Genomic DNA, 27342 nt, shown 5'->3' with positions numbered 1-27342 from the left:
GGATAGGGCACTGTCTTTTTAGCCATCGACATCTTTTAAGCGGCGATCCTCCCCCACTCTATCCCCACTGCTCTCAGCTGTGGACGGTAAGACATCTTTTACTTGAGTGCCCCTATTTTACTCCATTACATGCCCGTCTACAGCTGTCGCCTGAAATATCGTCCATTTTAGCAGATGACACGTGCTCAGCTGATCGCATTCTCGAGTTTATTAGTGCCAGTGAGATGACGTCAGTCATTTGAAGCTCTTTTTGGGGACAACCAACCCCTTTCTATAGTGGTTTTTTAAGCTTTCCTTCTGCTTTTAGTTTCTCCAATTTTTTGAGTTTCGTTCCCATTGCTGCTGGTTTCCATTTTCGTTTTTTACCTTTTCCTAAGTCACAGACCAGGCGCTAATGACCATAGCAGTTTGAACCCATCCCCTTCCCATATCCTGCAGCAGCTGCCCCTCCATCTTCATTTTGAATCAAAACAATTCTTATATGTTAGATTCTGTATTGCTTTTCTTGAAACATGCTATTATTTAAAAGTTCACTACTGCCTACAGAGAAAACACAAGCTTTTGTTGTGGAGTAAGTGGTTCACCCATCATACAATACAGCTGAGATGGCTCATGTTCCTCTATTGGTAGTAGAGGCCATTTGACAAGAGTAGCATTTTGTGTGGAAATTATAGTGTTCATGCTATAAAGATACAGCTACTAATGTCTTCTTCAGGATCAAATTTTCACTCTGCAGCGGAGTGTATGCTGATATGAAACTTTTTGGCAGATTAAAACTATGTGTCAGACTGAGACTCAAACTTGGGATCTTTGCCTTTTGCGGGCAAGTGCTCTACCAACTTAGCTACTCGAGCACAACTCACAACCCACCTTCACAGCTTTAACTCTGCCAATACTTCATCTCCTGCTTTCCAGCCTTCACACATGCTCTCCTGCAAACCTTGCAGAAGTAGTGCTCCTGGAAGAAAGGATGTTGTGGATACATGGCTTAGCCACAGCCTGGAGGATGCTTCCGTAGTGAAATTTTCACTCTGCAGTGAGGCACAAATGTGAAACTGTTGCCTTAAGCAAGCAAGTGCTCTACTGACTGACAGGCACAACTCACAACCCATCGTCACAGCTTAATTTCTTCCAATACCTCGTCTCCTCATCTCCTACCTTCCAAACTTCACAGAAGTTCTCCTGTGAAAAATGCTGGACTAGCACTCCTGCAAGAAGGATATTGTGGCCACAGCCTGGGAGATGTTTCCAGTTCACTGGCAGAAATAAAGTTGTGAAGATGGGTTGTGAGTTGTGTTTGGGTAGCTCAGTCTGTAGAGCACTTACCTGTGAAATGCGAAGGTCGCAAGTTCGAGTCTCAGTCCGGCACACAGTTTTAATCTGCCAGGAAGTTTGGTAATATCTTCTTTGTCATATTTGTGAGGGAATTAGTATGCAGTTTTAAATAAATAATTATATACTTCAAAACGATGGAAAGTCCACGATGGTGTAACAACTGCTCCAGCCCTGTTCCCAACCCCCTCACCTCATGGCCCATATTCCTGCTCTTTGCAAGAGACTTATATGCAAGACCTGTCCTATACATCCCCCCATTACCAACTACTCCATTCCTGTCACTGGCACCTACTACCTCATTAAAGGCAGGACTCATTAAAGGCAGGACCACCAGTGAAAGCAGCCACATAAATTAACAACTAAGCTGCAGCCACTGTGGCGCATTCTCTGTGGACACAACTAATAAGCTGTCTGTCCTTATGAATGGCCACTGCCAAACTACAGTCAAGAGACAGTTGGACCACCCAGTTGCTGTACATGCCACCCAATATGATATGCTTCGCTTTAATGACTGCTTCACAGCTTATGCCATGTGGATTCTCCCTTCCAACCTGCCAATTCCAGCTTTTCTGAATTGCACAGGTGGGAACTCTCCCTACAAAATATCCTCCATTTCTGTAACTCCACTGGCCTAAATCTTTGCTAGCCCTGTCTCACACCTACCTACCCCTTTTCCTTTCTCCCACTCCAGTTGTACCTATGCCTATCCTGCCACTGCACCTGCAAGCCTTTTTCCCTTTGACACTACCTGCCACACCTCCCCTGCTCAACACAGCTTTGTGACACTGTACATAACAGATTTGTCCTGTTCCCACCAAGTCCCTGCACACACTACTGGATAGCATGAGCATCTTCCACTTGTACCCTGCTATCCCTCCTCCTCCAGGCCTCATGCCTCCTTCATACCCCCATCACCCCTGATTGCTGCTATGTCAGATGCAGTCGCAGTCAGGCTCTAGCATCCTGAAATGGTGGTCACGTGTATGTGAGTTGTGCTTCTCTCTCTCTCTCTCTCTCTCTCTGTGTGTGTGTGTGTGTGTGTGTGTGTGTGTGTGTGTGTGTGTGTGTGTGTGTGTGTTTCCACGACAGAAGGGAAGGACTTCATCTGAAAGGTTTACTATTTTAGCAGTCGTTTTTCATTGTGCCTGTCTGCCACTCGGTGCCTATACTATCCTGTACATATTGTAGTTATATAATTCATGTTATTCAATTTTCCGTGGCACTATAAATATTGAAATTGAAGTTTACTATGTGAAAATACTGTGGAAAGTAGTAGTTAAAGTGGTGGCTCAGTTTCTCATGTACTTTGTCTAACACTGAATTATGATTGTGAGTTGATTTTAAAGATGGTATACATATTTATAAGCACAAAGATTTTAAGTGATCATTTCAGTAGTGAAAACTCAAATAGTTTATGGTGGTGCCTGTTTTCCTCTTAAGTTTGAGTTGTGGATAATTTCACAGGTTATGTGTTTAACACTTATTCCTCTGCTTTAGGTACTTGCCAGCAGAGAAAGTTTGGTGGATAGTGTAGAAGAATCAGAATCTGATGATGCTAACTTAATGTCACAGGTAAGTCAAAGACAAGCAGAAACCAGCCATAAAGTTGTGAGTCTTGTGTCTTTATGAGGCCTATCTCTATTACTTTTTATTTTAATATCACATTTTTTTAGGAGTTTCCAGCAGACTTGGATGTAGATCCTCTAACATTGCCAGAAATTCATGAACACATGATACGTAGCCCTCCACCAGTGTCCTGGCCAAAGTCACCAAATTTTAAAGTCTTTCGCTTCCCCTTGCAGTCAAGTGATGATGAATCTAGTCAGGTATGTACAAATTTGGAAAAACTTGTTTGATAGTAACAGTTAAAGATTTGCACAATTGCTTTTTTTTAGGAATATCAGAGGACAAAACTGAACCAAAGATTATAAATTTATATTTGTTTTTTATTGTATATAGTATTAACACAGTGGTGAATTTTCAGGCAAACCCACTTAAGCTTAGTGATATTTTATTACAACAGTAAGTTCTGAGAAATTCTAAATATGTCAGTTGTATTAGTGTTCAGCTTTTAATCTTAAAGGTTTTCAGCAACTTAGCAGTTAATGTACAGATTATATAAAACTGTTGGTGTCAGCCACTGTTCCTCTTTTGCAGCTAAAAAATTGAATGATCAGTTTGCTGTATAAATTAACTTACAAGCTTACCTATACAAAGCCACTTACATAGTAAGGAACACAAGCTCATTCTGTGTTTAATAGTTTGTCATGCGGATAATATATGTATGTGATGGATTTGATACCTTCTTTGGAAATTGTCACAATACAAGATATATGGCAAAATAAAAAATAATTTGTAAGAAACATGCCTTATCCATGGTCTGATGCCCATAGAAATAAAATGACCATGGGTGTTAATTTACACAGTTTTAACTACAATGTTCACAGTCCAAATCATCAGATATGCCAGTCTAATTTCAGAGCATTTCCATTGTTTACAGTTTACAAAATTCAGGTGGACTGAATTTTTTGCAGTGATTTCCATTAGCAAATTCAGTTCATTGTTAGAAAACTCATCGACCTTTATATGTTTGTCCATTGTAGCATCAGTGTTAATACATCTCAGATTTCCATCTTCATTAGTAATAAAATGTATTTCCATTTTGTGTGGATATGCATCTCTTCTACACGTGTACAGTTCATGTCTTACCAGTACCTCTCTTAACTTGCTACATACAACTGCCACTCACCAACTAAAGAACAATATTGCAACTGCTTTCTCTTAAGTGACAATAATTCTCATAATTATCATTTAAAACTAGTATTTCACATTACATTTGGTGGGCACCATGACTGCTGTATTTAACACTGATGAGTCTAAGCAGGAGATGCTACCAGATGTTCAGTTGTTTTTGGCAGTCAAGTCATTGGGATTTGTCTCCTAGTGGAGAGAACAGTTTTCAGTGCAAAGAGGTAATCAATTCTAAAGACACTGTTATATAAGAAGCTGATCCTCCTTGGTAGACAAAAAGAGTTAGAACACTGTTGCAGAAACAACAAAACAAACATGCCAAATTTAAAGAGACGCAAAATCCCCAAGATCGGCGATCTTTTACAGAAGCTAGAAGTTTAGTGCGGACTTCTATGTGAGATGCCTATAACAATTTCCACAACAAAACTTTGCCTCGAAACCTGGCAGAAAATCCAAAGAGATTCTGATCGTATGTGAAGTATGTTAGTGGCAAGAAACAATCAATGCCTTCTCTGCATGATAGCAATGGAGATACTATCGAAGGCAGTGCTGTAAAAGCAGAGTTACTAAACACAGCCTTCCGAAATGCCCTCACATACGAACACGAAGTGAACATTCCAGAATTTGAATCGAGAACAGCTGTCAACATGAGTAACGTAGAAGTAAGTATCCTTGGAGTAGTGAAGCAACTTAAATCACTTAATAAAAGCAAGTCTTCTGGTCCAGACTGTATATTAATTAGGTTCCTTTTGAAGTATGCTGCTGCATTAGCTCCATACTTAACAAACATATACTATCATTCGCTCGACGAAAGATCCGTACCCAAACATTGGAAAGTTGCACAGGTCACACTAATATTCAAGACAGGTAGTAGGAGTAATCCACCAAATTATAGGCCCATATCGTTAATGTCGATATGCAGCAGGATTTTAGAACATATATTGTGTTCTAACATTATGAATTACCTCGAAGAAAATGGTCTATTGAGACACAGTCAACATGGGTTTAGGAAACATCATTCCTGTGAAAAACAACTAGGTCTTTATTCACATGAAGTGTTGAGTGCTGTTGACAAGGGATTTCAGATCGATTCCGTATTTTTGGGTTTCTGGAAGGCTTTTGACACTACCCCACAAGCGGCTCATAGTGAAATTGCGTGCTTATGGAATATCGTCCCAGTTATGTAACTGGATTTGTGATTTCCTGTCAGAGAGGTCACGGTTCGTAGTAATTGATGGAAAGTCATCGAGTAAAACAGAAGTGATTTCTGGCGTTCCCCAAGATAGTGTTATAGGCCCTTTGCTCTTCCTTACCAACATAAAGGTTTTTGGAGACAATCTGAGCAGCCCTCTTTGGTTGTTTGCAGGTGACGCTGTCATTTATCGACTAATAAAGTCATCAGAAGACCAAAACAAACTGCAAAACGATTTAGAAAATATATCTGACTGGTGTGTAAAGTGGCAGTTGACTCTAAATAATGAAAAGCATGAGGTCATCCACATGAGTGCTAAAAGGAACTCGTTAAACTTTGGTTACATGATAAATCAGTCTAATCTAAAAGCTGTAAATTCAACTAAATAGCTAGGTATTACAATTACAAACAACTTAAATTTGAAGGAACACATAGAAAATGTTGTGGGGAAGGCTAACCAAAGACTGCGTTTTATTGGCAGGACACTTAGAAAATGTAACAGATCTACTAAGGAGACTGCTTACACTATGCTTGTCCATCCTCTTTTAGAATACTGCTGTGCGGTGTGGAATTCTTACCAGGTAGGACTGACGGAGTACATCGAAAAAGTTCAAAGAAAGGCAGCACGTTTTGTATTATCATGAAATATGGGAGAGAGTGTCACAGAAATGATACAGGATTTGGGCTGGACATCATTAAAAGAAAGGCATTTTTTGTTGCGTCGGAATCTTCTCACAAAATTCCAATCACAAACTTTCTCCTCCGAATGCGAAAATATTTTGTTGCCACTGACCTACATAGGGAGGAACGATCACCAAAATAAAATAAGGGAAATCAGAAATCGTACAGAAAAGGTGGTTCGATGAACCCTCTACCAGGCACTTAAAAGTGATTTGCAGAGTATCCATCTAGATGTAGATGTATGACACTCTTATGATGGCTGTGGAGGAAAACTCTGTTTTGCCAGTTGTTGCATAGGGGAATTTAGGAGAAATGGAGAAGCAAAAACACTGGCCAAAGAGGTATCCAAATCACTCACAGTAACAAAATATGCTATAGTCTCACATGCAGTCATTTCACTTTTGAGGAAGAATATCATGTGCCAATGGGAAATTGAGCAGATGGTGGTACAAAACAACAAATTAAGAGCTACGAAACAAAATGTTTAGCGCTAAAGAGTATCCTACCAGCTACACAGTGTGGAACTCTGCCTATAAAGTGCACTTACTTCCTGCAGCAAGAGGTCCCACTGGTTTTCAGTGCTTACAATGTACAGTTTTTGGTGCCACATATTTTAACTAACTATGCTTTATATAATGACAAGGGCATCCTTTTCATTTCCATGAGACTTGTACTTCATTTTAACCAAAATGTGACTAGTGCAATGTGTATTTAAAAATATGTGAGATGGGGAGTGAAAAAGGAACTCTTGTTGAAAATTTTGGATTTTGAGGTTTGATTTAGGTTCAGCAATAAATTCTGAACAATTGGTGTCTCTAAATTTGAGTAAGTTGTGGCAGGTTGAATATAGGTGTTTTAATATAATGTGTTTTAAAGTTCAACTTTATTACCATTGTTTAATTTGACACATTTAAGAATCAAATTCTGCATATACATTACCGTTCAAATATCTTTTGTCAAATGGTAAAGACTTCTTTAAGTTAACATTACACATTAAGTGGTTAACCCCTTTTGGCCTGTAGCACATTATAATGCACAAAAATTTAAAACCAAATAAATTGCCCCCAAATTGAGAAAAATTAGTGTACCTTCCACATTTATTTACTTACTTTTTTTTAGCTACAGATTGGTAACATTTATAACTCGCATATAAAAAGGGACTACTTCTCTTGTTTGGAAGTATTGTATTTACAGAATATTCTTCTTTTGTACAAACCTACTCGGAACTCTTAAAATGACTACAAAATTTAGGAGATACTTTTTGTGAAACATTACATACACAGCTGTGATATTTAGGAAAGAGGCCTCTTGTTAGGCCAATGTTATTTTCACATAATAACAAGAGGTCCTTTTTCAGAAGACTGACATCAGTTGCTTTAAATGACGTTATTGATTCCTACTGGATTCAAACAATGTACAATTCAATACACAATGAAGTAAATTACTACAGTAAACAAAAAAAGAAAATATATATTTTAAACTATGCAAACACCAGTAATATTGACAATGGAGGAAAAGATAGATTGCTACTTACCATACAGATGACAGTTAAGTTGCAGACAGACACATTTAAAAGACACTACACAGAAGCTTTCAGCCACAGCCTTCATCAGAACAAGAAAGAGAAACACACAATTCATACACACAAGCAAACACACCTCATGCGCCGGCCAGAGTGGCTGTGCGGTTCTAGGCGCTACGGTCTGGAGCCGCTACGGTCGCAGGTTCGAATCCTGCCTCGGGCATGGATGTGTGTGATGTCCTTAGGTTAGTTAGGTTTAATTAGTTCTAAGTTCTAGGCAACTGATAACCTTAGAAGTTAAGTCGCATAGTACTCAGAGCCATCTTGAACACCTCATGCACACATGACCGCCAACTCTGGCAGTTCAGACCAGATTTTATTGTGGTCCATGCTGCCAGAGTTGGCGGTCATGTGTGCTTGCTTGTGTGAATGAATGGCATGTGTTTCGCTTTCTTGTTCTGACGAAGGCTGTGGCCAACAGCTTGTGTGTAAGTGTCTTTTAATTGCCCTGTCCGCAACTTAATGTGTCATCTTTATGGTAAATATATATTTGAGACATTATCAAACATTTTTGCTCATACTGAAAATTTTACCTCCCAGGCAAGAGGTTCCTTTCCACTTTCCATCTCACATATTATGATGTGTCAAGCCTGTTTTTTAAATTGTAAATGCTTTATTTTTGAAAGAGGCTAGAAATGGGCAAACTCATTCATTTTTGATAATTCATTCACTGGTGTGATTGTTCCTGTTTGGGAACCGTTCATTTCTACTTGCTCATCATTCCTTTTTTATCTAATTGAGCATGCTATTTTGATTTTGCACCACTCATTTCTAAATGGAATGGAGGCCAACTGAAGTGGGTTTGGTGTAGTAGAAATTCTCAGAAAACTTCACAGTCACTGCAAACCATGCTCATAGAGGCCAGAGCAGGCTGAACAGAAGTATAGGTTATGGAACCTCTTTATGAACCAGTATGGACCACCCCAGTTGTCATTCACTTTTGAGGGAATCTTGTAGTCGTAGCAAGTACAATGCCTTCATTTATAGAATATGATATATATTTGCGACGGCATTACCAGCATGAAATAACTGGAAGTAAACTGTCATGTATCAAACATTAACAGCTTTGTTTTGCAATTTGTGGCTGTGAAAATTAACTACACATCGAAGTGCCATATTAATGGTGTGGGAAGTGGAGATTTGTTTTGAAAAATCACGACTTTCAACACAGGGGCTGAGAAACTGCAAACTAAAATCAGAAACTTTGTATTAGTAGCAATGGCAGCTATAGTATGCTGTAAGATCGTTGGAACTTCATATGTGAAAGGAAGCAAGACATACTTTTGTTTCCCCCAGAATATTGCTAGATGACACAGCACACGTCATTGCTTTGAAGATATTTACAATTACAAGAGATAACCAGTTTTGATCACTCAACAGTCGAACAGTTGAAGTGAGCCCCAAGGTTCATGATCATCAATTATTTTAGAAAGAGAACTCCTGAATGAGCACAGGCAGCCATTAAATAAGATGAGAGTGAAACGAATATAAATTCTACAATTCAGTTAACTGTGTATTAATGTAGTTAAAATGTAAATTTTACTCATGAATATATTTGAAAAGAAAAGAGAAAATATCCACTACTTATGACGGGAAAGGACTGGAAAAGTTCTCCATGAAATTTATGCTGAATGACTTTTTAGTTAAATCGTTAGTTTCTGTCACAGCAGCATAATGATTGTTGGAGATGCATGGATTATGATTGAAAAATTTTTTTAAAAAAGGTACCTTCTATTTACTTTGTAGACATAAGGCACATGAGAGGATTCTGTTGTTAGATTTTTAATTAACTGTGAACTTTCTTCTCGAAGAACCATCTCCTGCAGTATCTTCCCATCCTGTGAAAGGATCAAAGGATCCATCACTCAAGACGGGTAGTAAAAGTCACTTGTGTATTGAAAACATTTGTGCTCTATGATGAAGTTGAATTATGACCACAAGAACAGACAGCAGTTTGTTCTTTTTGTATTTTCCTTACCACTATGTATGTTGAAGCATGATTCTGTGCCACTTCAGGAGCCAGAGCAACATTTTTGAATTTCAGAATTCTTTCAGAGGTGAGAAAAGTAATGAGACTGATTTTTTATTTAATTTTTCAAATAAAAGTATTGTCCTCTTCAAGGTAGTTCCCTCTGGCACCTATGCACTAGCAGAGTCATTGTTCCCAGTCTTGTTTGCAGCATTGAAAGGCTTCAACTGGTAAGGCCTTTAACATATTGGTCACATTCTTTTGGATGTTCTCCAGAGTCCCAAAATGACATCCTTCTGAGACATTTTTCAATTTGGGAAAAGAAAAAAGTCACAAGGACTCATTATCAGGTGAATAAGGGTGCTGTGGAATAACAGAAATGTCTTTTGAGGTCAAAAATTCCATGGTGGAAGGGTGGAAGTGGTTATGTGACATTAGGCATTGCCGTGGTGCAGCATCCATATGTCTGCTATGTCTGTGGTCTCAATCAATTCACCCTTTTCCTGTGCCTTTCAAGCCTTTCTAAAACACTTGGTTGACTTGTTGTCATGGAGGAACAAATTCTTTGTACACGATACATTTAAGGTCAAAAAAGCAAATCAGCATTGTTTTGATCTTTGATTTGAGACATAGAGGTTCTTTCAGTTGAGGGGAGGTCTCAGTGTTTCACTCCTCATTTTGCTGCTTTGTTTTGGGATCATTCTCAAAAACCCAGGATTCGTCACCTGTGATCATGTGACTGAATGATTCGTAGTCATCAGCAGCTCTATCAAGAAAATGAGTGCACACATTTCTTTGATTGTCCTTCTGCTCAGAGGTTTTTGGCACCATTTTGGCACTAATTGTTTGCATGTGCAAATCTTCACTCAAAATTTGATGTATGGTGAAAGTATTTAACAGGTCACACAACATTTTTATTGTTAAAGGTCAGTTTAATCTCACAAGAACATGCACATATTTGATGTTTCTGTCTGTTTTTGAAGTTGGAGGTCTCTCTGAGCAAAGTTCATCTTCAGCGTGTTCTTGGCCTTGCAAAAATGGTTTGTGACAGTGAGAAAGTTGTGCTCTTGATAAGGAATGTTTCCCATAGGCCTCTTTCAACTTTTCGAAGGCCACACTCATGGATTCCCCCAGATTAAGACGAAACTAAATGGCATAACATTGCTCAAAATTCCACTGTTCCTCTTTCGTAACACACAACAAAAACACAACTTCACTGATGGAGCTCTGAGAAATCATGTGATGGCTGTACAGAGCTGTAACTCGGACTGGGTGTCTAGAAGGGATGACTTCACTGGTCTACACAAGTAGAACAACACCGTGTTGCCAGATCGCTCACAGTGTTGTCAGTCTCATTACATTTCTCACGCACCTCATATAGTGCTGTCGATGGTGATGTCTCAAGTGTGGCTTTATAAAAACTGAAAAAGTCATTTATGGTCCCTGTTCCTTATTCTGTCACCTAAGTCTTCTAAAGCAAAGATGAAATCTACACCAAATCGTGAAGCTAAACCAACAGATGGAAATTCACTGGTATTCAAGTAGAAATCAATGAAATACCAAAAATTATGAGTAATGGTACTCAACAATTTGTTTCTAATAAAATTAGAATACCTTTAAACAGATTTGATTTCAGTGACGTGTTCCGTAAGACAGTGGCCTGCGAATAAAGATTTTGTCAATGCTGCACACTCAGTTACTAAAGTAAAAGTTATAAATTGTTTGATTGAGACAGATGTCAAGGTAATGGAACACTTCCTTAAAGAGAAAAGGGAGGGGGGCTATGTATACTTCAGGTGTGTCTGAGTGTACCCATAAGGTCTCAGGGCAAAAGAAAAGTGACTTAATTGAAGAATATTTTTAAAAGAATGCCTGATATTCTCATCATATTTGCTTCACACTATTAGTAAATAGTAGGTTCATAGGTTGTATTATTAAAGCCAATGGAGCAATACGGTATTACTAATTAATTTGAAAGTAACAAAGTGTACCTGTGAACAATATTTTTTTATGTGTAAAGTAAATATGATTTTATACCATTCAACGATTTTTCAAATGGAGAAGCACCCCCTTCCCCTTTTCCTGATGACACAAAGGAAGCAAACTAGGGTCCAGCAGGCAGCACAGAGAAATAGCCAGACGTGGAAAACAAAAAAAATAAGTGCCTACCTAAGTGTCATGTTTTATTTTGGAAGAAATGCAAAAATCAGAAATTTTATATAAACTATCTTACATTACATTTTAATAAAAAAGATGATGAAAAGTTATCTTAAAAACTAATCATTGAATTGAGCAGATGAAACGTTAAAAAAAAAAATAAAAAAAAATAAAAAAAACAACGAGGGGAGTGGGGGAAGAAATGCCTTGTAATAAGCAAGTGCTGTAGTGTTGATACAAACGATGAAGAGATAACCTGATTTCTCTGTTTGTTGCACAAAAAATTACATGTATTATGTAAGCTTAAGTTTTTTTTAATTATAGAAAGGTTATAAATTAATGAGCACCATTCAAACATAGAGAAACTAATCATTAATTGAAGCGTGTGCATGAATAACGCTGTACAGCACATTTAGACGTTTTGTAGAGTCACATAAAGTAATGTTGTACACGGTAATCTGCGTCACCTGCTGCAATAGTTAATCTGTTTACCATCCGAGGGCAGCACTAGACACCGAGGGGAGAGACGCAGTTTTTGCACCTCTCGATGAACAATGCTGTATGTTACAAGAATGGCAGAGTGTAGCAAGATGATCTCTACTGCAAGTTATTTGAATGTGCAAATAACACGTGGTAAAGGAAAACGTAACTTCAGTAGTTGGCAGGTCATTATAAGAGAAAAAGACTTTGTGATGCTGGATTGGAACAAAAGTTATGAAAGGGAAAGCAGCTTCCAACGCAAGTGAATGGAAGATGTTTTGTAAAAAGGTGTATGTCTATAAAGTAGCACGTGTCCCGAACAGTGGCATATGTGCCATGTAGAGTACATTGCTCTACATTATGTGCTGCTTTCTGAAAACATTACTGTAAAAACATGTGACGTGACTGAAATTAACTAAAATTCCGTTGTTATCATCGATGAAAAAATATAATACACACTCCAAGCACTGCTATATTATTAAAAGAGAATGTGAAATATGATAAATTCAGTTGAACATTAGGTAGTAATATTGACTTAATGATTCAGGATCATGTATGCTATTTAGAAGTGTGTTCAAAAGAAGGAGGCAAGGACATAAATCTGGAAATTACATTAAAGCTGTACGAAGAATATCATGCCTTGACATGTGATGAGCAGTCCATTTGCTTGATAAACTCCTTGGAAAATAGGCGTCCCAGCCAGATGAAAGGAATGTAAGACAGACGATCCTTCATGGAAACAAGTTATTTTCAAATACAGAGTCCAGTCAGAAGAAATGGGTCAAAAAACATTGTTTCACATATTCTGAATCACCCATCAACAAATACAGACTCTTCAACATAAACTGAAAGGTGGAATTACCACTCCTAAAGTCAGCTGAGGAAAACATTTTAGTAGGTCAGATTCCATATCAAGTGATGACAGGGCTCTGATTCGGGAACACATTTCATGTTTCCCGAAGCAAATGAGCCATTATAGCAGGAATAAATCCTCCAAAGAATGTTTGTACCCCAATCTCCACCTCTGCACAGAATGTATTGATTGTTTATGATCGCAGCTTCAGATGAAATAGAAATGCACAACATCGAAGTTGAGAGTCAGTTGTGTCACGCAAAAGCAGACCAAGCATACAAAGTGCTAAAAAATGATACAGATGTGGCTAAAATCAACAACAATACACGTTATATGTGCTGACCTACAACAGGTTTTACTTTGTCCTATATTGACGCATTCCAAGATATTCTGCCAGATGTCGGTACTGGAAACAACATGGTAAGTTTGTGGGATGAATCTGCTGCAAGAAGAGATTCAGCCAAAATAGTTTCCTGTCTGCTTAAATTTCTGACACTTGAGGAAGGTATGGAACACAAACTGATTGTATAGTCTGACCACTGTATCGGGCAGAACAATAACTGGAGAGTTTTAATGCTTTATTTCTAACTGGTCAGCTGCAAGTACTTCACAGAAATACATAAAAAGTTTTTATGGTCGAGTCACAGTTTTGTACCTTGGGACAGGAATTTCACAATGATCGAGGAAAGAAAGAAAATGTAAAAAGTTATAGTTCCTTTAGAAAGGAACGTCAGCACTGCTTAGGCCTTTGTTGGTACTTCAAAACGGATCATTCAGAAGATGATGATGGAAGACATAAAGGGTGCAGGATCCGTTGAGCTGGTTTTCAAAATACTACCTTCTTTGAAAATTACTGGTGTGGTCTGGTTGAAGCTATGTAGTGAAGACCCTTGAGGCATAAGTGTATGTCTTAATCACAATGTGCTTTGTCCATGGGAAAGACTTTGTATTGTGAAACATGGTTGTGAACATGAAGTAAAAAAATTTGCATTGCATTCTGGTTTTTGGTCACTGTACAGTGGGGCGGGGTGGGGGGAGGGGGGGGCACTGAAACTTCGTAAGGAAAAGACAACTCACTTACTGGACAAGATGAAGTATATGAAGCCAAAATACAGGCATTTTTACGAAAACTTGCAGTGTGACAGCTGAGTCTAATGTCCCAGATTTGTGTCTCAACTTAATAACAAACTGATGTTCTATTACCTTTTTTAAGGCTAAAACAATAAGTTTACAATAAATATTAATTTGTATATTGTTATAATTTTCTTTCTTACAACTTTTGTATTCTAGGCAAACTCATCATTACAGCAGAGGATAGAGTGATCTGGAATAATGCTGTATATCCATTGCTACAAAGTATTTTTCCATTTTTGTGCTTACTTATTTTTTTAAAAAAGCTATGCTTCATACAATTTTAAGAAAGCTCAATGATGTATTTTCAACAGCCAGTATGTACAAACAATACATATCTGCTATTACATTATTATTTTGCAATAATTCTCTGGAATTAACAGTTTTTGTGAATTTCCTAAAACCGGCTAAATGTGTCACACAACAATGTTCGTACACACGTTTCTATTATAAATTACCAATCATAGATACTGAATAGAATATAGAAAGAACCAGGCAGCGAGAGTTTGGGAACAGATTGAAACAGAATGAGAACTGGTGAGTGCAGTCAAAAACCGATGATGTGCTACTGAACTAGGAACAGTAGAACTGGAACATAGAAGAAGAATGAGACTGGCCAAACAAGACTGAGGCAGGAATGAGTAATGGAGCAACTTGAACAAGGAACGAGCCCACTCGAACAAGACCAGCTGCAGGGAACGAAGATTGACCATTCTGGGAATGAGACCAGCTGCGACAACAGTGAATGGTGAACTGCCATTCCTTAGAAGTCATTCTTGGTCATTCTGTTCACTTTAGTGAACCATTCCTTTGGACCTGTTCGTTCATGAACAACCCACTTCTAAAGGAGCCTACTCATCGAAGATCAGCTGCGTTCAGTCATTGTCAGACACACGTGAAAAATAAAGAAAACTTGCTTACTTTTGGAGTAATCCATTTTTGAGCTGGTGTACAAATACATGCATGCACATACACAGGTGCCTGTGCCCCTACATGGTGCTGGATGGGCATACAACGTCAATGCTGCATTTCGGGAGATGGGTTAGGATGGGTTGAGGATTGTCGGGTGGGGCAGGTAGAGTGAGAGAGAGAGTCTGGAAGCAGGAAGAGGGTTGTGGGTGGGTGGTCAGCAGCTGAGAGGGAAGCAGCTGGTTTGACAGCTAGGAATGCAACGGGGAGGACTGGCAGATGCCATGTGCACAAACTAGGCATGTGATGTGTGGGTGTTGGAGCCAGTGAGGAGCAGCACATGCTGAAGGTGATGTGGAGCTGTGAATTGATAGGGTGTGATAGGAGGAAGAAAGGGGAAACTGTTGGTTGGAGGGTATGGGAAGTGGATTACCAGAGATTGAGGCCAGGACGATTGTTGGAGCAAAGTATGCGTTGCAAGGATAACTCCATCTGCATAGTTTAGGGAAGCTGGTGGTAGAGGGAAGGTTCCAAATGGCTGGTGGTTTCCAAATGGCTGGTGGTGGAGGGAAGGATGCAAGTGGCTTGGGTTGTGAAGCAACCTTTGAAATTGAGAATGTTGTGCCACAGGGTGGTCATTCATCCTTGTCGGCAGTTGGTTGGAAGTGATAGCAACATAAAAAGCTGTGTCATGGTTTTAGTAGAGTTGGTATATGACTTGGCGGCTTTCACAGGTGGTCCAGCCTCTGATGAGTAAGGTAAGCCTGTGACAAGACTGGAGAAAAAAGTGTTTGGTGGGTGGATTGAGCAGGCCTTTCACTTGGGTTTTTCCCAGGGATATGATCCTAAAGGCAAGGGATGGTGATTGGGAGTGACATAGGGATGGACAAGAATGTTGCATAGGGTGAGTGGGTCACGGAACACCCCCTGTCAGTTCACGTCTCTACATCACCTTCAGTATGTGCCGGTTCTCATCAGCTCCAATAGCCAAGTATTACTCAGAAAGCTAGGCAGTTTTCTTTCTGCTAGCTGTCAATGACTCAGTGCTTCTGCTTTTCAGTGAGCTGTCTCCTTTACTTCTAAAGTATTTACACTCTACCAGAACTTTCCTACAAATTAATTGTTATCTAAATTGTTTAGAGTGAAGTGGTGGTGGTGGGGATTTCAGCATGAAAAATACTGTACTAAACAAAACTGAATTGTAGTTACAGCACTCAGCTGTGATGGTGTGATCAACATGACAGCATTTGAATTACTTAGATACGACCAGGTGTCATTTGCATCCAGCACTTTAAAATCAATGTTTCACCAGCAGCTGATTTTATAACTGGGGACTTACTTCCAACATATGGGGACAATATTAGGTATATACTTTCTAGGACCAGTTTTGAAAGAACATATGGCCACTGTTTAATCTTCCTGTCATAGATGTTCTTCGTGTTCTACTGATAAATTGTTTTCTTGCAGTTCCTCATTAGGCTTCCTGTGTGTCACCTAATTCTTAGATTGGCCTCCTTTTCAAGGGACATTCACAGAAAATATTGTATTCATTTTTTCTGACAATCTCTCTCATCTTGCTGGAAATTGGCTTCTACTATGATGAGAATCTTATTTACTCTTATGGACATTATTTGAAGTTGCCCAACCAGGGATTAATCACACGTTTCTAATAATTATATATTTTGACAATATTATGCAAAGGATAGATTACTACTCACCACATAATGGAGAGGCTGATTTGCTGCCAGGCACAGCAAAAACAACAGGCAAGCTTTAGGCCAAAAGGCCTTCTGAATCAGACAACACACACACACATTCTCTGGCCTTGGCAGCCAGAGACAGTGGTCATCTGTGTGTGAGTTTTGTTTTTGTGAATGTGTGTATGTATGTTGTCTAGTTCAGAAGAAGGCCTTTTAGCCGAAGGCTTACTCGTTTAGCGAAGGCTTACTCGTTTAGCATTCTTTTTGTTGTGCCTATCTGCAGCTCAACATGTCCACTATATGGTGAGTAACAATATATCCTTTTCATAATATTGTTGTTGTTCCAACCTGTATTTTCCATTATTTCATCGCAGCATTTTGTTGTATATCAATTTCACAAAAACAAAAACAAAAAAAAGTTTTGTATGTTGCAACATCTTTTATTAAATTTACTATCCATGCTTGATTTTTATCTATGTGCAATGTGAAAAGCTGCAAAGGAAATAGTAGTTGTACCAAGATGTACCTCGAATTTTGCATTTTCAGTAATTAATGCTGAGATGTATTCTTTTAATCAGGAGTGTTTGATTTCCTTGTTCATTCCTTTCTTGTGCATTATCCAATTTTCATTAATCAGTCTGCCCTTTCATTTTTTCATATGAGTCGTTTCTCCTGAAAAGTTTCTTAATGTTGCAGTAGATATAGAGTGTGAAGCCTCCCAGTGGGCTGAGATGGAACATCCTACACCTCAGAACTGTTGTTGCATGACTGTATACCTGGCACTTACAGAAATAAACAATTTGCTAGCTGAGAAGTGCAGAGGCCTTTGCTACAGTAATCAATCCATTGGCACGTGTTAACAGTAACCTTCAGTGTACCCAGCTATTATTCAAATACACACAGCCAAGGAACTTAGACATGTGCCTTACATTGGTTGATACCACAGTTGCCTTGTTGTTGTACTCTGATTGGGGATAGAAAAGGTACGCCGAGATGTCAAAATTGCTGCATAATATGAATGGAATATTTAAGGCTGAAACACTTTAGTGGACAATGATGCTTTGTGGGCGATGTCAGGAACCCAGAGCACAATGTTTTGATCCAGATATGGAACTTTGATGTAGCAGACATGCCATATTGAATAATATAATTTTGACTAATGTGTTACACATCTTTATTTATTTGTTGGCTCCTTACAGTTCCCTACACAGCCTTCACCCCACTAATCGCACAAAAATTTAACAGTTTCTGAAGTGATCAGAAATTAATCTTCTACATAGTTCCAGTTTCATCTGATTATATTATTGTAGCACAGATGTATATTTTTCCTATTATAACATTTTTCTGATTCACTGTAAGTGCTAGCTCTTTTTCCAGATACAGATATTCACTGTCTCCAAATACACTAAACCATTTAATACTTAAATCAATATTTATGACTTTTTTTTGTTTAAGATTTTTTTAAATTGTGTGTTGGTTGAGTTCAATTTATACAGTGTTTATTTTTGAATCACTTTGTACAAGGGTTATTCAGAAAGTAGGGAACATTTTGACATTAAAAAAGAAACTAGGTACAAGAAATACATTTTATTATATACATCTGAAAGAGCGACTGACATATTACCTTTCCACATAGTCACCAAACACATTGAGGCAATTACCCTAGTGGTGGACAATATTTGAAGTACCTCCGTTGTAAAATTCTGCCGCCTAAGACTTCAGCCAGTGAGTCACACCCTGGTTCAAGATCAGGGCTGTTGCGTGGATGAGGGAAAATTTCCCATTTGAATGAATTAAGGAGTTCTTTAGTGCAGTTTGCCATGTAAGGTCGGGCATTGTCATGCAAAAACAAAATTTTGGATGTCAGCTTTCCTTGCCGTTTGTTTGAACTGTTCTTCTAAGGCTCCATTATTGTGAAATGACATTTTTCATAAATCGTTTCATCAACTTCAGTGACAAGATCCGTCAGTCACAATGTTTGGGTGTCCACTCTTCTCTTCAACATGAACATTGGTTTGGCCATTTTTAAAGTGAATGCACCACTTCCGGACGGAACATTCACTCATTACGTTGTTTCCATACACTTCGCACAGTTCATGATAAATTTCTATAGGTTTCAGGTTTTTGCCAACAAAAACCATATCACAGACCGCACCTCACAACTGGTGGGATTTTCAATTGCAGCACACATTTCAAATTCGAATACTGAAAAAAAAAACAGACACGCAGAGACGTTCCTGCTGTCACGGATGGATGCCGACTGAGCTGCTGAGCATGCACATACCAGAGTATACGCGATCGATGCGTGCCTAGCAGTGTCAGATGGAAACGTTCCCTACTTTCTGAATAGCCCTTGTATATAAAGTTTCTGTATGGCATTGTTAATAGTGAGGTTTTAATTGTCGCCCACAGTAAGGACAATGAGCATTGGGGTACACAGTGGTGGTGGTGGTGGTGGTGGTGGTGGTGGGAGGGGGGGGGGGGGCAACAAGAGGGTAGAGGCTGGGGGGGGGGGTGGAATTTACATATAACTTTTTTCTGGTTGGGTAATTTGTTTCAGTTTATGTAATTGGGCTGTTTCAGGACAGTTTAACACACAATGGGAAGAAAACTCCATTGAAGTTGATCTCACCTCGTCATTCAAGGGGGCATTCAAGTGATTGCCTCAAAGAATTGTCTGCAGAAGCACTAAGTTCCTGTCAAGTTCCGACTCCAACTAAGTTGGGATCTTCACCTCATCAACACCGTTCCTCCAGTGAAACACGTGGTTTGTATAACTTTTTATTTTTTACTTATTTAGTGTTGGGTGTCAAACTATATCAGTATTAATCTATTGCTGAGTTAATGTTTTGTTAAATATATTTTTAGTAGTTTTGAAAAATGTGCACCATCATGCATAACTGCAAAACATAGCTTTGCTAACTTTTAACACTGAAATTAATTTTGAAGAATTTTTTCATTGTAGTAATTGTGTGCACTAGTTTTCATTGGTAGAAAATGATTGGAAATTCTTATTTATTGATTAGTTGCTGTTGTTGCAAGTGACATTCACCCCTAAAAGATGTTTTAGTCTGTGTTTCCCAGTTATTTTTATTATTAAAATCCAAAATGCCACACAAACACTAATGCAGATTGTAGATATAGTACGAACAAAAGACATTAGATCACAAGCCGATCAGGAGATCAAACAGAATCTGAGGTTTTCCGAATGGTGACGTAAACTGTTCAAACATGTCAAGCTGTGCTACCCGTACTTGAAAAAGTGAAAATGGAGTCAAGACGATAGAAGACAAATTCTCCAGGAACACAATGAGGTACTTATTGGAGGATTTAACAACAGATGGCCAACTAATTGTCTTTTCATACAGGTGAAGATGTATTCATTCCGTTGACACACAGTGATTCAAAAGTGCCCTTCGATTTAAAGTGATTGCAGTTTCCCATGCAATTGCATTTGTTATGACTAGTAACAAGGCACAGAGCCAGTTGCTTTGCTTGGCAGATATCATGGGCAACACTAGGTACTGCAGCTGGTTTTTAATAATGTTCAGTTCTGTTGGTTGATCTTTGTCCCTCACTGGGATTTTCATGGTTTTGTAGGTGATTGTTCATGAGGTTGATTGTGGCAAGATGTACTGTGGATAGTAGTACAAGGCAGAAGGTTATTAGGGTTATGACACTAGCACTGTGTCCCATGTTACATGGGAACTAAATACTGGGGAGGCTGGTGATGATCGCTGATGGTGTCCTGGTCCATTCCTCAAACTCTGGAGGTGGCATATTGTTTTTAATGGAGACGAGCCAGGAATGGCCTTGGGAGGAAATCTGAAATTTTTTTTGCATTGTTTAGCACTTCAGGCTGTGTATGTAAGTAGCATCTGTTCACAGAGCTGTGCACAAACTCAGGTTCGAACTTCACAAAGAAACGAAAGTGGATCTACTGACAAGTTTAATTGTTGTTGCGTGGCACGAAGGTACTGAAACTGGATATTGCAGTCTGTGCATGTTGGAGAAATTGATTCTGTAAGATGTTCTTTTTCTGATGAAGTGTGGTTTAATTTGTTGTGGTGTATTAACTTGGAACAATTAATATTATAGTTCTGAAAATCATGATATATCAAGAACCTCTGCATTATGTGGGTGCGTTGTGCAGTTATTGCAACATGAATTATTGGACCAGTGTTTTTTCACTGGACAGTAACTTCTGACAGATATCTAAGCACTATACTGCAAACATTTTTTAGATAACCAACAACAAATGAATGGATATACGGTTATGTCATGTTGGCTAAAGGAAGACTGCAGGCTGCAAATGCGTCTGTGTCAGTATTACGAGATGTTTTGGTGATAGAAACTATCCTCTTGTCACAGTTAGTAATTCCTGTTGCATTAATTGCACACAACATGTACTTTCTCACTGTAGATTGTAATTTTATCCACGTAACTTTGTGTTGCCTACAGCCAAACAGTTACGTGGTATGAACTCTGGTTGTTGTGGTCTCCTGTAGTTTCTCAGTTGGGCTCTGAGTTGTTGCATTAGTGCATTCTTTTGTGCTACTATACAGTCCTGCATTGTAAGGAATTGAAAAAGACTGGATATTGTGTGAAGACAGAAGAGGAACAGATTGCTGCCCGGGAACAGCTAGGAACAGTGTTAGTCGTAGTCCGCAGGCTGCTCTAATCTGCAGTGTCATTGACGCTCCTGCCATGGAAGCTGTGGTATCTCCAGTGCCACTGGAAACCTCTAGAAACTCTGCTGCTGATGTGCCCTCCTCTGTGCATGATCTAGCCAGTTTCTTACTGCCTCCATTATTAGGCAGAGAATTGTAAGGACCCCTCAGGGATTAAGCTCTCATGTAGCAGATGTATGTGTGGCAAGTACATGTAGGTTTTTTTAGATTAGAAGAACACCTCAGTAGTCTCAGTGATGGTGTACATGCTGTTTTTAGAAGAACAGTTACATTAACTACAGAGGACTACATTTCTTGTAAATGAGAAAGAGAACATGTTAATGTGGTATTTGTTAACTGCAGGAGTGTCCATGGTAAGGTACCAGAATTAGTCTCACTTCTATGTAACAGTTTACATAGTAGTATCAGCCACAGAAAGCTAGTCAACAGGAGGGAGTAACAGCAAAATCCTAAATGCAATTTTAAATATACAGGATGAATCACCAAAAACTTGCACTGCAAATATTGCAGAAATGGAAAGTGCTGTTGATGTGTGGTTCATAGTATGGATTGGTAGACAGGGGCTCATACTGTTAGCCAGTTTTGATTTTAATAATACTTAGAAAGAGTATTTTTTGTACAAACATACTCTTTTTTTAAATGGAACAGTACCTGTTGACACTTAACAAACTAAAAGTAGGGTATATTAATGTCAGTGGTGTTCATTGCAGGAGTCTAGTGCAAGTCATTTACTAGATATCGTATTGTGCAAAGTTTCCGCACAGACATTTGTTTGTGCCATTCAACCTCCATAGTTTATAGGTACAATGCTGTTACACACGCTTGCTTAAAGTGTGCTTATGTGTCCCTTGATTGCATTGTGACTTGCTGGTCAGTTGATATGTGACAGTCCAAGCAGTATGTTGTGAGTGGACGATGTGGTTTACCAATGCAGAAAAAGCCAACATGCACATAGTGTATGGAGAGAATAGGAAGAATGCAGTTTGTTCTTGTATGGTGTATGTGGCAAGATATCCCAATAGATATCAATTATCTCAGACGTTATTTATCAACCTCTTCAGCCAGTTGTGTGAAAGTGGTAGTGAACACCTATAAAATGTAACAGAAAAAAATAAATGATGACAGAAGAGGAGGAAATTAATGTTCTTGCTGCTGTTGCAGTTGATCCACACATTAGCTCCTGCACAGTTGCACAAGGAAGCAGCATGAGTCAGGGAAATGACCTACACATTCTCCATTGACATAGGTTCCATCCCTATCACATCTCTCTCCATCAAGAGCTACATAGGAACAGTTATGAGAATGGTGTTAACTTTTGTACACAGGCATTAAGACAGGCTGGATCACATATCTTGTTTAGTGATGGAGCAACATTTACCAATCATGACCAGGTAAACCACCTCAACATGCACTACTGGTCTGTTGACAATGCCCGTTGGTTTCATCAGGTGGAACGTCAGCGTCCATGGAGTGTAAACATATATTGTGGGATAGTGAACCATCAGCTTGTAGGCTCGTGTTTCATAGGCAGAATGTTGAACATGCACAAGTATTGCAGCCTCATAACAGACCATCTTCCACAGATGCTAGAAGAGGTTACTCTGCAGACTTGGAGGTACCTGTAGTACCAACATGATGGCTGTCCAGTCCATAGTGCGTGAAGTACTACAGCATGTCTTCATGAATTATTTCCAAATCGTTGGATTAGATGCAGAGGATCTGTACCTTGTCCAGTCCAATCCCCTTAATTTTTCTTGGGGAAAGCTGAAAGACGCTGTTTACAAGGACATACCAAATAACCTGATGATATGCAGCTTCGCGTTACTGCAACCTGCTCATACATCTCTGCCTGGTGAAAGACTACTTTTTCGTGTACCAACCTTGGTCTCTTTTCAATGGACGCAAGTTTCAAACAATCCAACAATGAAGCATAACAGGGTCCAGTTATAGTTCTGCCTTTTTTCAAGTACTGTATAATGAGATCCCTTGGGAATCCCAAAAAACAGTGGCTATCAACATACCAGCTGATGATATGGTCTTTGCCCTCTTTGGTGCACTTTCACCAGCCCTTGTTGAGTGTTTTGACTGCCATTTTGTCCAGGTTTCCCATCGACAGTAAGCAATCATGCCACACACCTCCCTGACAGTTTCTTCATAGCCAATTCTACATGCAGGATATTATGTACACATTCAGTTGAAATGCCTACAGTCTCAGCAATCTCAAAAAATTTTATTTGGAGGTCTTGCATTACCATACCATTGATTTTGTCAGTAGTTTCTCTTGTGGTGACAATTGGATGGACAGAGTGCGCTTCATCTTCAGTGCTTGTCCATCCATGTTTAAATTCATTCACCCAAAAGTAAATGGTCTTCAATGGTGGTGCAGAGTCCCTGTAAACTTCATACAATTATGTTTTGATTTTTATGGCAGTCCACCCCTTCAAAAAAAATGTTTAATAACAGTGCAAAACTCAATTTTCTCCATTCTCAGTCACATTTGACTGGATTGGTTGGACGAATGTTTTGTGAGCAGAATTCTCTCAGATGCCTTACCTATGACTGGCTCTATGTGCACATTCTGTTTCAAATCCCTACAAATGGTTACATCCATATTTGTATGAGTTGACCAATTCAAGTTGTGACTCATCGAAACTGTTGTGGCTTTTTTCCCTTTTTTTCTTTCCCTCTTTCTTTTTTTTAAAAAAAGTGCACAATTTTACATTTTTTAACATGTGAAGCAAATTGTCAGTCTTCTCACCACCTTGAAATCTTATCAAGATCTGACTGAATATTTATACAAATATAATAGAGGGAAACATTCCACGTGGGAAAAATATATCTAAAAACAAAGATGATGTGACTTACCAAACGAAAGTGCTGGCAGGTCGATAGACACACAAACAAACACAAACATACACACAAAATTCAAGCTTTCACAACAAACGGTTGCTTCATCAGGAAAGAGGGAAGGAGAGGGAAAGACGAAAGGATGTGGGTTTTAAGGGAGAGGGTAAGGAGTCATTCCAATCCCGGGAGCAGAAAGACTTACCTTAGAGGGAGAAAAGGACAGGTATACACTCGCACACACACCCATATCCATCCACACATACACAGATTTATACAGCTTTTTACTGACAGTACTTCATTATACATAGTCATATCAACTGCGAAAAGTCTGAAGTTACTATTAATATTATGTACACGGTCATTAATATACAACATGAACAGCAAAAGTCCCGACACACTTCCCTGTGGCACACCTTAAGCTATTTAATCTATCAGTGTCTCCCCATCCAGGCTGACCTTCTGTATCCTACCTACCAAGGTATCTTCAGTCCAATCACAAATTTCATTTTATACCACATATGATCATATTTTTGATAATAAATGTAGGTATGGTACGGAGTCAGATGATTTTTAAAAAAATCAGTAAGTACTATATCCACCGGTAAGTATTGATCCATGGCTTTCAGGATGTCATATGAGAAAAGTGTGAGTGGGGTTTCACATGATCAGTGTTTAAGAAATCCATGCTGTTTGGTATAAAGGAGGTCTTTCTGTTGCATATACATCATTATGTTTGAGCTCAGAATATATTCCAAGATTCTACAAGAAACACATGTCAATGAAATTCTTGGTAGTTCTGCTACCCTTCTTGTAGAGGGGTGTGATCTGTGCTTTCTTCCGACAGCTGGACATGGTTGTTTGCTTAAGAAATGTAGGTACATTTTTGTTAAAATTTGGTATAGAGTCTGACAAGAATTCCATCATGCCCTGCGGCTTTGTTTAGTTTTTGTCATTTTAACTGTTTCTCAACACAATGACACTAATATCTATACAATTCGTCTTTGCAGTGATGTGAGAATTAAATTAGGATGGCATACCTGGATTTTTCTTTGTAAGGTAACATTTGAAAATGGAGGTCAGCATTTTTGCTTTACTACCCATAGTTTCAGTTTCTGTCTCATACATTGAGTGTCTGGACACTAACTTGGGTACTAATAACAGCCTTTTGGGAGGGATCCTTTGATGTGCTATGCTTCATCTTACAGCTGATCTGAAAACTGCATCAAATAGTTAAGCAACTGCGTTATAGGACTGCCTGGCTAGCCATGCAGTCTAATGCGCTGCTTCCTGAGTGGAAAGGCATGCCGGTCCCTGGCACGAATCCACCCAGTGGATTAGTGTCAAGGTGCAGTCTGCTGGCCGGCCTGTGGATGGTTTTTAAGGTGGTTTTCCATCTACCTCGGCGAATGTGGGCTTGTTCCCCTTATTTTGCCTCAGTTACACTATGTCAGCGATTACTGCACAAACACTGTCTCCACATACGCGTACACCATAATTCACCATAATTGCTCTACCATGCAAACATTTGGGGTTACACTCGTCTGGTAAGATACGTTCTTGGAGGATGGGGGGGGCTTCCAGTGGGGGCTGAACCGCACAATACCCTGGGTTCAGTGTGGGGCAGCGGTGGGGTGGGTGGACTGCTGTGACCTGTTGTGGGGCTGTGAACCACTGAGGGCTATGGCGGGACGAAACCTTTCCATCTTTTCTAGGTCCCCGATTTAAATACATAACTGCATTATTAGGACAATGTGTTAGATCTTGTGGTAATTAAGACCTGAACTTTTCAATTCAGTTAACATAGTCCACAGCTCATGATCTTGCGGTAGCGTTCTCGTTTCCTGTGCACGGGGTCCCAGGTTCAATTCCCGGCGGGGTCAGGGATTTTCTCTGCCTCATGATGACTGGGTGTTGTGTGTTCTTCATCATCATTTCATCATCATTGACTCGCAAGTCGCCGAAGTGGCGTAAACTAAAAAGGACTTGCAATACGGCGGCCGAACTTCCCCTCATGGGGCCTCCCGGCCAACAATGCCATACGATCATTTCATTTCAGTTAACAGAGAGGAAGAAATCAGTGACCATAAGACTGTTAAAAAATCAATGACTCCAGGTATTGAAAGAAATGCTAAAAAGAAAGGAAAATATTTTTTCTTGACAAATATGACAGGAAACAGATTGCAGATCATTGAAGCAGCCAACAACAAATGACATGTATGCTAAGGATGACAAAACTCTTGGTATTATACAATTGCAGTGCTAGAAAGTTGTTATTGCAAAGAGTACTTCATCACAGATTTAAACAAAGTCAAAGTGTGTTGACAAACAAAGTGTGAGCAAAGGCCAAAATAGCATAATGGGAGCAATATAAGCAGCATTCAAAGAATTAAATATTGAAATGTTGCCCATCAATTTGATAATCCTCAGTACATGAAATTGTTAAATGGATGTAAATCATCTTTTCACTCACTCATTGAACACTAGTAAAATATTATAGAGAAAAGGCTGAAATGCTGAAGTCAGGCTTCTCAAATTATTTCACTGCAGATCATCGTTCTGCTTTCAATCATTGCATGAATGCTGGAACGACTTACATTGAGGCAAATGACTACAGAATAGAAAATCAAACTGTAATTAACGCAGTAGAGAAGTACACCTGTATGAATCCCTACAGATTACGAGCAGAATATTGTAGGTTATTTGAGCATAAACGTTTCCAAGTGATAGGAAAGAGGTACAGGCCATTGCCATTTTAAAAAGAGTTGTTGGATTGGTGCATGTAGTTGTAGATCTGCTGCTGTCATTTAGTGTCATATTTATGGAACATATTTTATGCTTGTGTTATGACGTTTTTGAAGAAAACGTATCTACAAACAAAGATCTTGTAAAACTCGGCTCACTCTGTCTGTCCATGGGATCCAAAGAGCCACAGATAATGATGCAAAGGTTGAGATTGGGTTCCTTGACTTGCAAAAGGCATTCAGTACTTTCTACACTGCTTTTTAGTACGAAATATGAGCCAATGGAAAATCAGACCAGCTTAGCTTCAAGACTGGATTAAGAA

General features: G+C 39.0%; 1 protein-coding gene across 1 annotated transcript in view; it reads left to right on the top strand.

Annotated features, from left to right (window-relative positions):
• The window catches only part of LOC126187504 (uncharacterized), an 87905-nt gene that overhangs the window by 47869 nt on the left and 12694 nt on the right, over positions 1 to 27342 (top strand). The window contains exons 4-6 of the mRNA XM_049928622.1: positions 2833 to 2907; positions 3009 to 3161; positions 19324 to 19507. Coding sequence (XP_049784579.1) covers positions 2833 to 2907; positions 3009 to 3161; positions 19324 to 19507 — 412 coding nt within the window. The remainder of the gene's footprint in view (positions 1 to 2832; positions 2908 to 3008; positions 3162 to 19323; positions 19508 to 27342) is intronic.

This window comes from Schistocerca cancellata, chromosome 5 (genome assembly GCF_023864275.1).
Source record: "Schistocerca cancellata isolate TAMUIC-IGC-003103 chromosome 5, iqSchCanc2.1, whole genome shotgun sequence".
Lineage (NCBI taxonomy): Eukaryota > Metazoa > Arthropoda > Insecta > Orthoptera > Acrididae > Schistocerca > Schistocerca cancellata.
The sequence above is the reverse complement of the archived record's forward strand: the minus strand, read 5'-3'. Positions and strand labels throughout refer to the sequence as shown.